The sequence below is a fragment of the Diplotaxodon limnothrissa genome, linkage group LG17 (genome assembly GCF_057381915.1).
Source record: "Diplotaxodon limnothrissa isolate DT_005_m linkage group LG17, D_limnothrissa_male_GT1.1, whole genome shotgun sequence".
NCBI classification, from domain to species: domain Eukaryota; kingdom Metazoa; phylum Chordata; class Actinopteri; order Cichliformes; family Cichlidae; genus Diplotaxodon; species Diplotaxodon limnothrissa.
The window spans coordinates 29767359-29784840 of record NC_140612.1 but is presented as its reverse complement, the minus strand read 5'-3'; the positions used below and the strand labels follow the sequence as shown (position 1 = coordinate 29784840).

Here is a 17482-nt window from a genome sequence, read left to right as displayed (position 1 = left end):
AGGTGTTTCGAGCACGGGTTTGATCTCTGAGAAGAACCCAAGGCCAAGACCAGAGAAGTAGAAATATTTCAGATACTTTTCCATTTAAAAGTAACACCATGTGTTCCACAAATCGAGATAACATTAAAAAAAAGATTCAAACTAGATGAAATGTTGCAATTAAAACAAACAGTTGGGAATGCATACATAATACAATCACTTTCAAAGCATGATTGCTGCTTCGTTCATGTATAAACATGAACCTTGAATCATTGTATTATGTGCATATGTTCGAGTTCCTCAGCTTGTAGTTCTTTTCCCATCATTCTTGAGTCCGATGACAGCATAGCATCTGGGAGACAACAGGGGGTCAAACAGTTGCACCAGTGCAGAGAATGACACGTCCTCCTGGCATACAAGGGAAAAAAAAAAAAACACACAACAGAGCTGATATAAAAATCTTGATTCTGCTCCCAGTTTGGGCTTTATTACAGCTGAAGGATGTTTCCTCTATAAAAGAATTCTCTATTGAATCCCCCGAGAAGAAATATCTGTGCAAGTGTTCACTCAGGTGGGCTCATGTTTATGTGCAAAACACGTTTGTCTTCCTTGGCAGCTAAGCTGTTTAGCTGTAGAACTGTAGCCAACCCAGAGGTTGTATGCGCGCTGGAAATCTCTCTCTCTCTGTCATCATCTAGTGCTGACTAGGGTGTGTTCAGAAATTTCTCAGGCAGTCACCCCACAACCATGTTTGTACTCAGTCCATTTAAAAATCTTAAAGCATGTGTTTGTAACTCATAGCCAAGGGGTCTTCAAAAATATCCGTTGTAAGTTCTAACACTGTGCTATCATGGACAGAAGTGCATATCTACAGATGGGGAGCATTTACACCAATAAAACAAGCATACTGTGTCGCTTACTCCCGCCCACCTTTTCTGAAACTCTGATATGATTCATACACGATCAAGTGATCATGTCATCCTTCCACTTAGGGCGAGACCCTGAACAGGTCACCAGTTTGCTGCAGGCCTAACAAGGACAACCATTCACACTCACAGTCACACCAATACATGCAAACAAAGGGAGAACGTCCAAACAGCACACAGAAAGCCCCCGGCCAGACAGAGGATTCAGATCTTAGACCCTCTTGCTGTGAGGCATTTGGGAATTCCTCCCCTAAAATAGTATTTCTACAATAAACTTTTACCCGTGAACACTCTTTAGAGTTCTTATCTGGATTAAAAACCTGTGGCTGGGGGATTTTACAGGAAGGCCTGGTGGGTGGTGCTAGGTTTAGTCACAAACCAATGACGGACAAATTCAAATTCTGACCAGCCCCTATGCAAAATATGGGACTGAGCGGCTGATTAACACTGTCATCCATTAAACCATCACAAGCAAGAGCTTTGTTGCTGCTGTTGTTGTCTAAGGAGAGACAACCAGACCTCCCTCTGCCTGGCCACGTCCACGCAGGATTTCTTGGGTCTTCCGAATAGGACATGCCCAGAACACCACACATAGGAGACCTCCAGGACACATCTTGGTCAGATGCCTGTACCACCTTAACTGGTTCTGCTTCAAGTTGTTCTAAATGACTTAAAACCTCACCCCATTACTAAGGGAGAGACCCTCCACTCTTGCAAGGAAGCTGATTTCCACCACTTGTACCCATTATCTCATCCTTTCTGTCACTGACACCAGCTTATGGCCACAAGCGCTAGGAGCACGGGTCAACCAGGAAATCAACAGCTTCTCTTTTATTTTCAGCTCCGTCTTCACCACAACAGACCGGTACAGCTTCTGCATGACCCCAGCCACAGACTTTTCACGCTCCTGCCGTCCGGCAGGCAATTCGGGAGCATTCAGACTCGCACTAGCAGACACAGAGACAGTTTCTACCCACAAGCCATCAGGCTTTTGAACTGCTGACATTCTATACACACCATTACACACTCACTATAATTACAGGACTCTACACACTGGCACTTCAACAAATGCCACTTAAATGCTCATGCACAAGTTTTGCACAACCTGTAAATACCAACTTGTCTTAAATTCTCTAAATATTTAATACTTTTTTCCTCTCTTTTTTCTCTTTTATCATTATTATTACTGCTATTTTCTGTTATTTTCTTCTTAATATAACTGCAGACTTTCTATATGCTCATGTAAAGCTGAGGAGCTCGAGCCAAAGAATTTCATTATGGGTAAATGTGGCTACACTGTTTATCTGTACATGACAATAAAACTTGAAACTTGACTGCCGGTGCCACACCAGTTCATCTGTCAATGTCCTGCTACACTCTTCCCTCACAAGACCCCTGAGATACTTAAAACTCCTGCACTTGGGACAACAATCCACCACAACAAAGGGTGGGCAGTTCACCCTTTTCCGCCTGAGAACCATGGCCTCAGACTTGCAGGTGCTAATTCTAAACCCAGCCGTTTCACGCTCGGCTGCGCCGCCCCGGTGTGATTTCGATTTTCCACGCTGTCAAACTCACCTCTATGAAAATGTTGCCATTTGTGCTTTTATCCAAAAATAATCTATCTGCCCACACTCTCTGGGTCAATCAGCCTCCATTCAGGCCCCTGTTCAGTCCTTTAAATTCGCTCTGTAAAGTGATCTGTAAATTCTCCCTTTCAGGCCGCCCGTCGTGCAACCCTCCTCCTCCCCATCTCTACATCATCCAAGTTTTCCAGGGCATCTCATCCAAAAGTGCTCAGCAGCCATCTGCTTACTCTGCTCCACAAGCAGTGTATGTGACTCCTGTGGGTCCAACCAATCTCCTACCATAATCTGGGAATCTGCTCCATGATGTCGCCTCTCATTTGAGTCTAAATTTGCATATTCATATTTTTTGTAATAAATCTCATTCTCTTCTTCCAGATGATCTCTCCTTACTGGAATATGTGCATCGTTGTTCTACTATCAGGGCCTGCAAATTCAGTGAAAACACATCAATTCAACACCTGATCTTTGTGTGCTTACATGATTGTTTAAGGCTGAACGTGCTTCTGCACACTTATCACCGCATGGATCACATTAACATCCATCCATCATCTCCTATTTTCCCCCCTTCCTCTGCTTGACCTCAAGGGAGATCCCCCAAACGCTGACCAGTGCACTTGATGTTACAGAGCTTGATTACGTCCCCCCCTTCTCATTTAAGGAGGTTCATCTGACATATAATCTCGCATAATCAGAACTTCAAAGCTTTTCGATCATACACATCTCATCGTTATGACTCAGACCAAAGATTAGCGTGTTGTGTTTGGCTGCCGGAACACGAGATGATAAATTGCAGGCTGGCTTCAATTTAGCCGACACCTATGTTACTGTATATAACAAAGAGAGGTTTCCAGATTTCAGCTGACATTTCTGTGTGTTCACTTTCATCATCTGGGAAGTATATTTCATATCCCAATCAACAAGCTGAACAAGCGAATCATAAAGATGAGCCCAGACAGAAAATTGGAAAAATCCTCCAAAGCTGTGCTGTGAATGTTCTGAAGCACCATCAGAGTTGAATTCATTTAAGCAGGATTTGACAGTTTGATGACACCAAATATTTTTTTTTACCTGTTCTTTCAGATAGCAGAGGCGATCGAGGAGAATCAGACCTTCGATACAGGGAGCAAGGGTCACCTTCAGCTGTAGAAAGAGGCCGACATGAGAGAAAGCACATGTGTATATCTTTTTTTTTTTTTTTACTCTATTTGACACATATGCAAAACTTGTGTCTTCCAAGTAGTCCGCAATTCCCCAAAACCTATTTTACTGGTTTGTGTCATGAAAGAAAACTGGTATGCTGGCTGACATCACAATTAGTGGCCTCAGAAAAGAAGAGGGAAAAAAGTGGGTGGTTTTCTTCTCGTTCAGAGCAATCACTCTCTCATTATTTCATTAGAATACAATGACCTCACTTAGTGGTCTGTAATTTTTTTTCTTTTTACAGGAAAAAAAAGATTTTTACACAAAAAAGGGTTTAAACATGTTGTTGGAATCTAAGGTGGGAATTAAATACTAGGATGCTCGACAGGGAGAGAACCAAGATGTATGGAAGACTTACCATGTTAAAAGCATGCATCTCATCCATTCGCACTCTGTATGTGTTGTGATAATCCTGGATGTCGCTGTCAGAGAGCTAAAGAGAGAGTGACGTGTTATATATGCAGGTAAAAGAGAGGAGAATGACAAAAAAAGTTGGAAGCAAGCTGTGAGGGAGATGTGAAGTGGGACAAGTGACAGAAAATAGCATGTTTTTAAAGAGCTGTGAGAAACATGGGACAGACAGACAGCGCGCCATCGCCCACTGTTACCCAGAGCAACCAGATGACAGACTTCTCAACAGTGTGAAAGATCCTATACTAAGATCCTATACTATACTATACGATACGACACACTCTATTGTTAACCTAAATCAACCTGTTAGGTTTTTACTTATATCCTGTCACATACATGCTGTTAGAATGATTGTTGCTCAAATTTTCAAATAATGAGGTCAGCATATGTGAAAGTAATCCCTGAGAGGCAAAAGCTCAGGCCTCATCTACACGCAGCCTATGATGTCGGCTTCACAAGTGGCTAAAGCTGTTGCTAGCATTTATATCTGTGGAGGCCGCACTGAGTGTGACGTGTAGTTAGATTCCTATGGAGCTGCACATTAGGTCACAGTGCAGTAGGTGCAGATGTATAATTCCACTGTCAGACAGTCTTTTTTTGTACTTATGGCTCTGTAAGATGTCAAAACATCTGGGCCTATCCAGCTGCTGATTGGCTGGTTGGGACTGGCCCCATGCAGCCAATCAGAAGACCAGCTGGATCAAAGGGAGGGTGGCCTTAAAGAGAGAGGAGCTTAAACAGCTGAGAATGAACTCAGGGACTACAACAAGGGTCAGTATAAAACAAATAAGGATAATTTTGAATTGTGAATTATGCAACGCTTCTCTGTTTGAGGTCATGAGTAAAAATATGGATTGGAAATGGTCCACTTACTGAGTCTAGCTCTAACCTAAATCTGTAGCTGAAAATGCAGAAGGACAGTGTGTTTATTTCTTTTCTTGTGTGTTTGTGGAAGGTGTAAAGATGAGTGTAATATTCTGCTCCCGACCTTTGATTCATCCAGTTCCAGTCTGCGCAGAGCTCGCCGAACGTAGTCCACAAATGACTTTGCTTTGGAGTAAACATTCCCAACTCGCTTTTCACTGTGGAACAAACATGTTTCTGCTCAGTGATGCACTCACACCTCAGCAAATGTTTCTAAGGATTAAACGATGAGGAATAGCTGGTGTTTGGGGAAGACAAATGGGTATTCAATGCTGATCTGATGAAGGTCAAAGGTCAGCAGGCAGGTTCTCTTTGATGGTGTCTGGAGTGATAATATTTTGATAAGAGTAAACTGAGGTCTGCAGCATTTCCTTCTATTGTTTGGCTTTGTCGGGCAGATACAATAAGTCACTAAAGATGTGCACTACACTGGCTGAAAGGCCTTACAGTATAGGGAATGGAGTGAGAATGGGCTGGGTTGTAAAGCAGCAGCTACTCTTTGGATAGCAAGGTGAATTAAGGCCAAACTGAAGCTTGAAGGATGCCTGCATATTCTGCCTTAATTGCTACCAGATGGTGTTAAGAATTTCTATTTTTTACAGTATTTCTAGTAATGTAGAAAATGTACAAATGTTCATTAAAATACCAAAAATCCACAAGAAACACTAGAAAATTCACAAAGAAAAAAGGAGATGTGGAGTTTAGCAGGAATTTTTAACTTAAAATGCATAATCAAGAACCACTGCCAGTCTAAACATGTTTCTGTGTGCGTTATGACGCTGCCTTCTCATATATGTGCCCATATTTTGGTACCTTTATTTAAATTCTCTGTAGGCAACGGCTCACCTTTTTATTCCTAGTAGTTTTGTGGATCTAAGTAAGTCAGTTACGGCATGTATGTCCAGTTAGTCTCGCCACCACTTTGGTCGAAAGAGAAATAACTAAAAGCATCTGAAGTTTTATAGAAATGATTCTCAGAGTACAAATTTTAATGATTTTACTGGCTTTCTTTAGACTGTTTAATGGACTGCTATGAAATTTGGTACATTCACCTTCCCATCAGTATATATTGGAATGACTTTGATTGCATTAGCATTAGAGTCCCATCATCACTTTAATTGTCATTTTTGACCAACTACTGTTGTGTTTAGTGCTAACAGTAACTGTTACAATGCTAACTCTGTATAATAAGATGATAAGCATGGTAAACAGTATTTACTCTTGGACAATTTATTAAGTACACCAGTTCAAATGCTCTTTAACGCAAATATCTAATCAATCAAACAAGGTAATAATTCAACGACTTTAGGTTGAAGTTTAAACCAAGCATCATAATGGGGAAGGTGATTTTAGGGACTTTGAACACGGCATGGTGATGACCTCCTCTGAGATGGGATTTTCCCACACAACCATCTCTAGGGTTTACAGAGGATGGTCTGAAAAAGGAAAAATATCCAGTGAGCAGCAGTTCCCTGGGTGAAGATGTAGTTGATGCCAGACCTCAGAACAGAATGGCCAGGCTGCTTTTGGGTAACAATAACCCAGCTAGCCACTAATTAATACCAAGGTATGCAGACGAGCATGCCAACACATCAAACTTTGAAGCACATGAGCTACTGAGAAAACTTGGTCTGATGAGTCTGAATTGCTGCTGTGATATTTGAACAGTGAGGTCAGAATTAAGTGTAAACAACATGAAAGCATGGATCCATCTTCCTTCGTGTCAGCAGTTCAGTCTGGCATTGGTTTAATGGTGTGGGGGGGATACGTTCTTGGCACTTTTTGAGTCTCTTATTGCCAACTAAGCATCATTTAAATACCTAAGCCTAGCTGTGTATTGTTGCTGACCGTGTCCACAGCATACCTGCTTTCTGATGGCTGCTTACAACAGGATAGTATGCCATATCATAAAGCTCAAATCATCTTAAACTGTTTTTTGAACACAACTTTGAGTTCACTGTACTAAAATCGCCTCCACAGTCACCAGATCTCAAAACAATCGGAGCACCTTGAGATGTGGTGGACTAGAAGATTCATATCACACATATATAGCCGACAAATCTGGAGCAACTGTGTGACACCATCGTGTCAACATGGGCCAAAATCTCTGAGGAATGTTTCCAGCTATGTTATGTGTTAGCGCAGACAGTATGAACATATAACATAGCTTATGTTAGCATTTAGATTAAAGCAGCATTGTCCTATGTAGGGGTCACGCTGCATGTAGTAGGGAATGTTCCTATTTTTTGGCAAATAATACCTGCAAGATCAGGAAACTGGTTTATTAATCAGATTTTTTTAATGTTTCCTGTACTGAAAACATCACTATAACACTGAAGGGTAATGATCTTTGAACATTTTCAGAACAAAACATTTGTAGCTGTGCTCTAGCCGCTAGAATTGCCATAGGTTACCTGCTTGGAAACAAAAGACTTTTTCCTGTCGGTTCAATTTCTGTCCACTAACTGATCTATATGTAAACTTCAAGCTCATTTGAACCCTCAAGTCTATTATTCATTAGGCCTGATACAACAATACACCCAAATCTGGCCAGGAATTGAGTACATATGGCTTTTGCTGGCAAGTCTTGGGTCATTTGTAACCTAAACAAGCCAGAGAAAGAAACCTTTCACTTCTGGTTCACAACAAATAAAACAAAACCTTTGGACTGCTATCAAAGCTTGACACCTGTTCTGTTCTCACTCATTCTAACCAAACATAGTTGATACTGTACACACTGACAGGGGGAAGGAAAAAAAAGGTCTTAAAAAATTACATGCATTTGCCCTGATTTCTCATACTCCACTAGAAATCCGCTGGTCCAGATGTGAATTCCTGTAGATTACCTTTTATAGGAGCTGTAGTGGTCCCTCAGAATAACATGAAGGACTGCTCGGTAGAACAGAGATTCCATCTGAATCTGCAGGGAAGGACAAAGCTGTTTATTTGAATTAACATAACTCAGCTTTTACAGTGAAAAACTTTTTTTTCCTTCACCAAACATGTGTACAAATGGCCGACGAATATTTCTGACACTTTGCAAACTTAGTGCAACACTAGCAAGCAATCAAGCCTGTTTTTGGATTCAGAGTTCTGTTCCAGTCAGTAATCAATCTTTCCATGATTGCATTAATATTTATAAACATTCCATATTAATGGCAGCGGGTGTCATGTATCAGCTTTGGCCTGGAGCCTCCAAGCTCTGCATTTCAAATAAATACACTGTAGTCAATCACAGACTTAAAACAATAGCAGAATTAATGGGCTGATTGTTTGAATGCATGCCGGAGATCAGCAATGAAGATAATACGGTCCTGGGTGATTGTGAAAGCCCGTACTTGTGATTTGAAATCATTTGATGTATTTGTTTTGATGAGCGTAATGACAGTTTACAGAAAGAGCTTCCATTCTTTTGCAATGATGGCTATTTGTCTATGATATTGATTACAGTTAGTATGCACGCCTTACTTACCCCTTGGCCAAGTGCAACTCTTTCCAGTGCCTGTTTGAGACAAATGGGAAAGTGTTAAGACAAAGACTTTCCTGGAAAAAAAGTGAGCTGTAGGAGTAAAGAAAAAAAAACATTTCTGATGCTCTGGTTATACTAATGAGCCAAAACATTATGATCACCCTTGTCTAATATAGTCTTGGTCCTTTGTGTGCTGCCAGAACAGCAGATGGACTCTACAAGACTTCTGAGCCTATTGTCTAGTCCAGGGGTGGGGAACTCCAGGCTTCAAGGGCCGGTGTCCTGCAGGTTTTATATGTCACCCTGGGTCAACACACCTGAATCAAATGATTAGTTCATTACCAGGCCTCTGGAGAACTTCGAGACATGTTGAGAAGGTCATTTAGCCATATAAATCAGCTCTCTTGGATCAAGGACACCTCTAAAACCTACAGGACACCGGCCCTTTAGGCCTGGAGTTCCCCCACCCCTGGTCTAGTATATTAGGTACATAAGTATTTGAACAGTGGTACATTTTTGCTTCTGTAAAACGCCACATATTGAAGTTGAATTTGGTAGCTGCTCATGGGAACTCTCAATATTACAGACATGGAAAGATGTGTCAGCGCACATGAAGAATGCCATCGCTAGGGTGAAAAACAAAAGAGATCTATTGGAAAGATAGTGGAAACTCTTGGGTTGCCAGTTCAATTTTGCAGGTTCTTGGAAAGAAGGGATGCACCGGAAAGTTCAGCAACATGGATAACACAAGACATTTACCCAAGGAAGGCAAGAAATTTCTTGATGATTGAAGAATTCTTGGTATTTCCTTGGTGAAGAAAAAAACTTTTACCTTGGGCCAGAATGAAAGGGCTGATGGTCCAAAGTATTAGTTTTCAAACTCTTTGCGAGCAAGCCACAACTACGGATTATCTATGCAAAACAATCTTTGTCACCCAAAGAGTTCTCCCTTTTTGCTTTTCAGAATAACACTCTTTGACAGCCCGTGCCATTTGTAATCTATTACAGAGTTGTCACCACTCAACAATACTTTGCCTCTGTTAACTTGTCAGCCTTTGGTATGAATCCAGTGCTCTTTTAAGGTAGGCCAAGTTTCTTTCAGAAGAGTTGTTTGGCTTCTGATTCTGAAACAGACCCTTGCAGTGCACATAGAACAGTTATATGTTTGCAATAACAATTCAATGGTTGTACAAAAATACCAAAGCACACCTGGATCAGGGCACACCCAGACTTGCCTCAATGTGCACACTATTGGGAAACCACTGACACAAAAAATACTAAAGTGTCTGTCAAAACCGCAGTGATGCGTTGGTGGATGTAGGATCTGGTGATGATGTTTTTTCTACGAACACATATCTGGACTGGTCACAGAGGAGAGAGACATGACCTTGATACGAGAAGATTTCTGGCTTCCAACTATAATCCTTGGGGAGTCTGTCTTTAAGCAACTGTGTGACGATTAATAAGTGGCTAATCAATGGACTCCCGGCCAAGGTGCTCAGATCTGCAGCATAAAAATAGGGCCACGATGGATGATGCTGTGCAAGCAGCCCCAGAGATTTGTAAGGCGAACAAATGTAATGTTCCTAAATATCCAATTCAGACAAGTGACCTCAATGCATCCGAGCATGCTGTTCAAGTGAATGTGTGTGTGTGTGTGTGTGTGTGTGTGTGTGTGTGTGTGTGTGTGGGGTGGTGGGGGGACAGTTTCTTCTGAGCCTGTGAAAATGGAAAGGCTTTATAACAAATGGGTGTAATTTGCCATGCAACGTTTTTTAAACCGCTTGTAATAAAGCTGCAGGTCTGCACTTCAATCACAGCTTCACTACTTCATTTCAAATCCACTGTGGTTGGTTACAGAAGCAAAATTATATACACTGGAAGCAACAGTATAAATACAGTTGACTGTATCCATCAGACCTCAGTATGCACCAAGGGTTATGAAAACATGAACAGTATGTGATTCATCCACTGACGGTCAGACTCTTGAGTTCATCAGTGTAAAGTTTTACTGTCAGCTAATAGTTTTTTTTGTTTGTTTGGGGGGCTTTTTGTATGCAGCCATGAAAAAAGAAAAAAAAAACACATGAGAAACTTACCAAACATGCTGACATCCTGGCATTTCTGCCACAAAAGCAGGATTGGTCACGGAGGTACTGACTCAGAGGGAAACCACACACACTCTGTAAACACTCTGTGAGAGGACACACAGGAATATGAGTCAACTGATTAATCAGTTTAGTTGACCAGTGGGATTTTTCATGCTGTTTTCATCTATTTCAAATATTTGCAAGAGAAACATCAAGATAGCAAAAGTACCGAACTTTTTTTGTTGTTTTTTGCAGTGATTGCCTTAGAACATCCCAGGGGAGTGGATTCAAATGACCTATTAGTTAGTGTTAAATTAAATCCGAAGACACAGCCAGCAGGAATTTAGTTTAGCTTAGCACAAAAGATAAACCTTGGGGAAAGCAAGCCTAGCCTAAAAATAACATTGATTCAATCCTGAGGTTTTGTACAGTTTAGCAAATTTCACCTAGCGTAATTATTTTGCTTTATAGATGCTGATAGAGTGTTTCGTTACCTTTGAGGAGCTAAGACCATCAGCCTCCTAATTTTTAATCATTTTGTGCTAAGCTAATCTAACTCTCAGCAGAAAATCACCCAAAAGAACTTCAAACTTCTCTTTTAATGCAAGCAAATTCATATGTTACCCCCTAAATAGTCAGTACGGCTAACCTCTAATTATTGTGTGGAAAAATAGCAATTTGAGCCCCATTTTTCTAACCGCAGGAGTTCTTAGTACTCAAAAACCCTGATTCCCAGTGGGAGGGTGGCGAGTGTTGACAGCATGCCATCCTTTTCATGTCCCTTTAAAAAGGTTGGAAGACTGAGGCCAAGGCACAGCGAATCCAGTGGGAGTACAGTCAAAGGAAGCACTAATAACATGTGCAGCTGTGGATGGTCAGGCTCTCACAAACTGCTCTGGACACGGGGGCATATTAGCAGTCAGGTTAGCTTCACGTCTGCCTGGCACATGGCCGCCAACACAGGCCCTTAGAAGCAACTGAAGTGGACGAGGCTTTGTGACATCTGAAGGGTGGATTTCAGTACATTATGTGCACAGAGCTGTTTATAGTAGCTTTGCTTGTGTTGGTCACAGAGCTCGTTCTGAAGTGGTCAGATAAATATTTCTGATATTCTAGTGCGTGACCGGACATGTACACTCAAAAGCTGTACTCGTCTTGGAGTCGTTTTTGCTGTTGTGAGTATATAGAAAGTTTACAGTACTAGATGTGGATGCTGCACTTCAGGAAATCCTTGAATTCTAAATGAGCCGATCACATAAATGTATAACGTCCTTCTCCAACGAAGCTTTCAGGCCTTTGGATCCTTTTTTGGGCTGAAGCAGGCCACCACAGGAGCTGGCCTGCAGCCCAGACTGCACTGTAAGGCCAACAGGGGAGTGAAACTGTGCGTGTGTGAGCGAACGCCTTTGTTCCTTTCCTTAAATGATCGAGAAACAAGTGTGGAAAAGAGTGTTTTCAATCAGCTGTCATGATAGCATTTTCCACTCTCAAGTGTCGAGGGTCGCACTGTTAACAAGAGATGACGTGGTGCTGTATCGACAGCAGCGAGGCCTCTTTTCCTGCAGACGTGCAGAGGCTACAGACAAAGCACGAGGACACATGTAGACAATTTCATACCTCATAAACTCTGGAGTGGAGGAATATATGAGACAGGGATGATATCAGCCTGCATTCTGGCACCTGCGTTGCCGTCAAGCTAGGGCAGCAGCAGACAATGATAAACAGCCTCTACGGTGTGAAACTCGGGGCTAACTACGACACCGTAAACACAGAATACTTCACGCTGGCTGCAGAATCAATTCCTTCTAATAGATTCTGTTTTTAAATACAAGGGTCAAATATTCTCATTTTCAGCAGCCTTCAACGGCCATTTTAAATCCATAAATCCAGTCTAATGACTGTAACAGTAGGCGTCAGAGCTTAACTCAATCTCCAGAAGGGTAACTAGGCCGAGTCTCAGAATTCTCAGTGGAATATTGGACTTGTTTACTAAAAAGTAGGAATATGCACTAATCAGCCACAACATTGCAGTGTGGCTGGGCATGTCCCAGCTATGGAAAATTAAATAAATAGTTAGCTCAGACATGACACGGAGGACTCTTGGATCCAATCTGCAAATGTCATACAGTGGGGCAAAAAAGTATTTAGTCAGCCACCGATTGTGCAAGTTCCCCCACTTAAAATGATGACAGAGGTCAGTAATTTGCACCAGAGGTACACTTCAACTGTGAGAGACAGAATGTGAAAAAAAAATCCATGAATTCACATGGTAGGATTTGTAAAGAATTTATTCGTAAATCAGGGTGGAAAATAAGTATTTGGTCACCTCAAACAAGGAAAATCTCTGGCTCTCACAGACCTGTAACGTCTTCTGTAAGAAGCTTTTCTGTCCCCCACTCGTTACCTGTATGAATGGCACCTGTTTGAACTCATCATCTGTATAAAAGACACCTGTCCACAGCCTCAAACAGTCAGACTCCAAACTCCGCCATGGCCAAGACCAAAGAGCTTTCGAAGGACACCAGGAAAAGTATTGTAGACCTGCACCAGACTGGGAAGAGTGAATCTACAATAGGCAAGCAGCTTGGTGTGAAAAAATCAACTGTGGGAGCAATCATCAGAAAATGGAAGACATACAAGACCACTGATAATCTCCCTCGATCTGGGGCTCCACGCAAGATCTCATCCCGTGGGGTCAAAATGATCATGAGAACGGTGAGCAAAGATCCCAGAACCACACGGGGGGACCTGGTGAATGACCTGCAGAGAGCTGGGACCAAAGTAACAAAGGTCACCATCAGTAACACACTACACAACAAAGGAGTGGCTCCGTAAGAAGCATTTGAAAGTCCTGGAGTGGCCTAGCCAGTCTCCAGACCTCAACCCCATAGAAAATCTGTGGCGGGAGTTGAAAGTCCATGTTGCTCGGCGACAGCCCCAAAACATCACTGCTCTCGAGAAGATCTGCATGGAGGAATGGGCCAAAATACCAGCTACTGTGTGTGCAAACCTGGTAAAGACCTATAGTAAACGTTTGACCTCTGTTATTGCCAACAAAGGTTATGTTACAAAGTACTGAGTTGTATTTTTGTTATTGACCAAATACTTATTTTCCACCCTGATTTACGAATAAATTCTTTACAAATCCTACCATGTGGATTCATGGATTTTTTTTTTTTTCACATTCTGTCTCTCACAGTTGAAGTGTACCTCTGGTGCAAATTACTGACCTCTGTCATCATTTTAGGTGGGGGAACTTGCACAATCGGTGGCTGACTAAATACTTTTTTGCCCCACTGTATAAAGCACACCATTCAACCTGACTGAGTCTACCTACAGTTGCTGCAAAGGTGCTGTAGCCCATATGCCTCAAGGTTTGACTTGTTGTATTTTTAGAGATGCTCTTCTGCATACTTTGGTTTTTACGAGTGGCTAATTTAGTTATTTTTCTATCAGCCCAAAACAGCCTGGCCATTCTCCCCTGACAAATCATTTTTGCCCAGCCAGCTGCTGCTCATTGGATATCTTCTACTGCTCTGACCATTCTCTGTAAACCCTAAAGATCTCTACATGGGAAAAATACAGAGGATAATCCTTCTCTGACTATAGTGGTTCACACTGAACCTTACAGGACTGAATCCAGCACCACTGCACTGACTGGGACTTGGAAGATTCAAGGCTTGATCTAAGCAGTCTCCACCCCACAGCCCACAGGACCCAAAGACTCAGCTGCCAAAGCCCTGGTGACAGACACCGCAGAACATCACAGATCTGTGTCTACGGGTCAGTGCTCACAAGCGGGACCAACACAATATCTGGCAGGTGGTTTTAATGTTGTGGTGGCTCGGTTTAAGTGTTTATGTGACTCTTTGTGGGAATATAAGATTACATTTCTGATAAGAGCAGATTGATGAAGTGCAGGTGTCTGAGATTGGACTATGGGAGAAGTGTCAGTGAAAATAAGGAGGGAGAGAAATAGACATAAACAGCACATGAGAAACCACAGGCTGTGTGTGTGTGTACAGTTACAGTTTTTCAACTCAAACAGAGACAGAAACACACCTCCTGACTCCTGGAAGCGATTTACACCTCTAATTGTGTGTGTGTGTGTGTGTGTGTGTGTGTGTGTGTTTACTCTGTCCGGCATGGTCAAACTCCTCAGACAGCAGGTGATAGCAGCAGCCCACACTGCAGACTGCGGCTAGCTCCGGTTTAGCCACAAACATCCTCAGCGTGCTGGGAGCCAAGTCGCCACAAGTGTGCAGGCCAACCATGACTGCATCCTGGGTTTTGGACAAATCACACAGAGATGGGAGAGAACAGAAAAGGAGGTGGAAGCAAGTAGGGGGAGTAGTAGAGATCGATGGTAAAATTTATTGATGATGAGGCGCTGCAGATTTGGCACCGCAGTCACATCCCAGACTCACTCCAGTAATGCAAACTCCAGCTGCTGTGACACACTTGTAATTCTAGGAGTTGCTATGGGAATCAAGCTATGCTACTATGCTCTACAGCTGGCTGAATATATAAGAAGCTTTTCTTTTTTTACATATATTATTAAACATTTACTTTTGGCTTTGGGTTTGCTCACCTCCAGCTCATTGATGAGGTCTCGGAGCTCTGTTTCTGCAGTAACGTAAGATGTGAGAGGTGAAAACACGGCTCCAGTGCTGTCTGCCCTGCTCTGAGCTTTCCTCTCCAGGTTCTCTCTCTTCCTCCTCTCTCTCTCCTCAGCACTGAGTTGACTTGGGGGAACTCTGGGGGAAGCAGGCTGTATTACATCCACGGATAAAGCACTCAGGAAGAGCTCGTCTGTTTCTAGGTTTTGCTCTGAACGTCCTTCCACTGTGGGGTTGATGTCTGATGAGCTTGTTAACACCCTCTCCTCCTCTTGTGACCGAATTCTTGGCCCATTACCAGAGAAAACATCTTCGTCTCCATTCAGCCCAGTTTTTCTTTCTATTAACTCCTCCTGAGGAGAATGTGTGGCCTCTGATTGCGTCCTTGCTGCTTTGGTGTGTTTCTGGTATGCTTTCGAGAACTTCTTTAGCTTCCTGTTCCTCTCCTGAGCACCGTGGGTGTTGGTGCTAGAGGAGTCAATGCCATACACCCGAAGGGCATACTGAAGAGAGAGGAAGGAGCTCAAGTAGCCCTTCCCTGAGCCTACATCTATCACCTGCATGTCAAGTTAAAAAACAAAAACAGTACATGTTAAGAGCTGTTCAGTGGTTTTTACAGATTTCTTTTTTACAGTATATACCTTTAGGATATTGCCTGTACCTATAAAAATGTTGCCCTACCTGATTAACCCCACAGTGCTGAGCCAGGCAGGCCACCACCTCAGACATGGACTGGACTTCATGGGATTTCTTAGAAGTCATAAACTCATCTGACTCAAAAGCAGCCACTATATTAAAAAAAAAAGGTCAGTGGAAAGAAATGTCACAGTTTCCCCAAAATTGACACCACATAGGTTCAAAAATTATGGTTGTGATTTGAACAGGACAATCCTGGATTGCTTCCTGTTCTCAGTGGGAAACAATCCTTCCCTACCTGTCTCCTCTGGAGTACCAGAGTCGGACTTCATGTCCCTGAGGTCCTGCAGTAGATTCTCCCGGCTCATGCAGAGTCCAAGGCTGGGAAGAGAGTGCTCTTTAGCTGCCTGCACAAGTTCCTGGGTGCCAACCAGTCGCTTTGTATCATTGCAAAACCCAAATGTGGTGCTGGGCTGCTCTGTTTAGGGAGACAGATATGGGATATCTGTAACATAAAGTCCACATAGAATATACTTTAAAATTCACAGTTTCGGTCCATGTATAAATAGTTTTGCTTTTATGCCTTGATAATTTATATTAATTTATAAATACTGGGGATCAAATCTTTAATAAGCTGATACTAACATAGATTTTGGTCCAGAACATCTGCAGTCCCTTTTCAGATGCGATATGATCCACACACATTTGGGCTGATAATTACCTTGTTTCAAAAGTAACTAACAACTTCAAGTCTAAGTAAAATCAACACTTTAAAAATATATATATCATTAGTATTAGGTTACTCCTTGTTCCTAAACATGGAAGAATGTTTCCAAAAGTTTATTTATTTATTTTATTTTTTGCCATCCATAAGTCAATGTTTGGGGTTGTTATCTCAAATTTTTTTAAGAAATTAGGTCTCTCTGACATTTTTCCAGGAAACAAGCTTCCATATTAGACAATAAAAGAAAAGAAAAGAAAAGCCCTTCGCTCTCTTGTTTGGTTGGAACTAGCTTACCACTTTGCCTGTGCTGTGGCTCCCTCTGCTGGTGATTACCGGAACCTACAGCTGACAGGACGTCCTCCGGTGATACGGCCACGAACCGTTTCCACACGTCGTGAGTGTAAAACTCCACTGTGTGGGCATTAGCAATATTAAGAGTTATAGATAGAAACCGAGTGACTTCGTCTATCCGTTGCTGAATTTCTGTGAGGCTGCATGAGGAGGATTTCATGTTAATTAATAAAACGAAGAGGAGCTGGGCAAGCACGCAAACGTCCCACTTCTGGTGTACGCCTAGACATTGGCAGTAGAAAAAACGGTTCGATGAATTTACTGATCTGTTTTTTATTTTTCAATAATATAAGCTTTACATACATACAAGGCGAGTTTACACAGTGTAACAGGGCGTTTACACTTCATCAAAAACCAACATACTTGGAAGTCCGACAAGAAAAAAATAATAAAACTCACGTTGTTATTGATAAGTTGTTCAAAAACTATTAAAAAAATTTAACTGAAGCCTCCTTTTATACCTGTTCACTACAGCATGAATTTATAACAAGGAATTTCAACAAGGAACATTTTGAAATAGGGCCTTCCGCAATCGATTTATCAAGTCTTGTCTTGTTGACGTCA

The 17482-nt window shown here is 42.1% G+C and overlaps 1 protein-coding gene across 1 annotated transcript; it reads right to left on the bottom strand.

The window, feature by feature from the left end:
* Window positions 1-279: 279 nt before the first annotated feature.
* Window positions 280-17078, bottom strand: mettl25 (methyltransferase like 25). Its single transcript, XM_085376827.1, has 12 exons — window positions 16862-17078; window positions 16142-16321; window positions 15889-15995; window positions 15180-15764; window positions 14724-14871; window positions 10598-10692; window positions 8502-8531; window positions 7876-7949; window positions 5094-5187; window positions 4053-4127; window positions 3563-3634; window positions 280-387 (listed from the first exon to the last, which is right to left on the bottom strand). The coding sequence occupies exons 1-12, from the start codon at window positions 17076-17078 to the stop codon at window positions 280-282; spliced, it is 1785 nt and encodes a 594-aa protein (XP_085232953.1).
* Window positions 17079-17482: the final 404 nt, after the last annotated feature.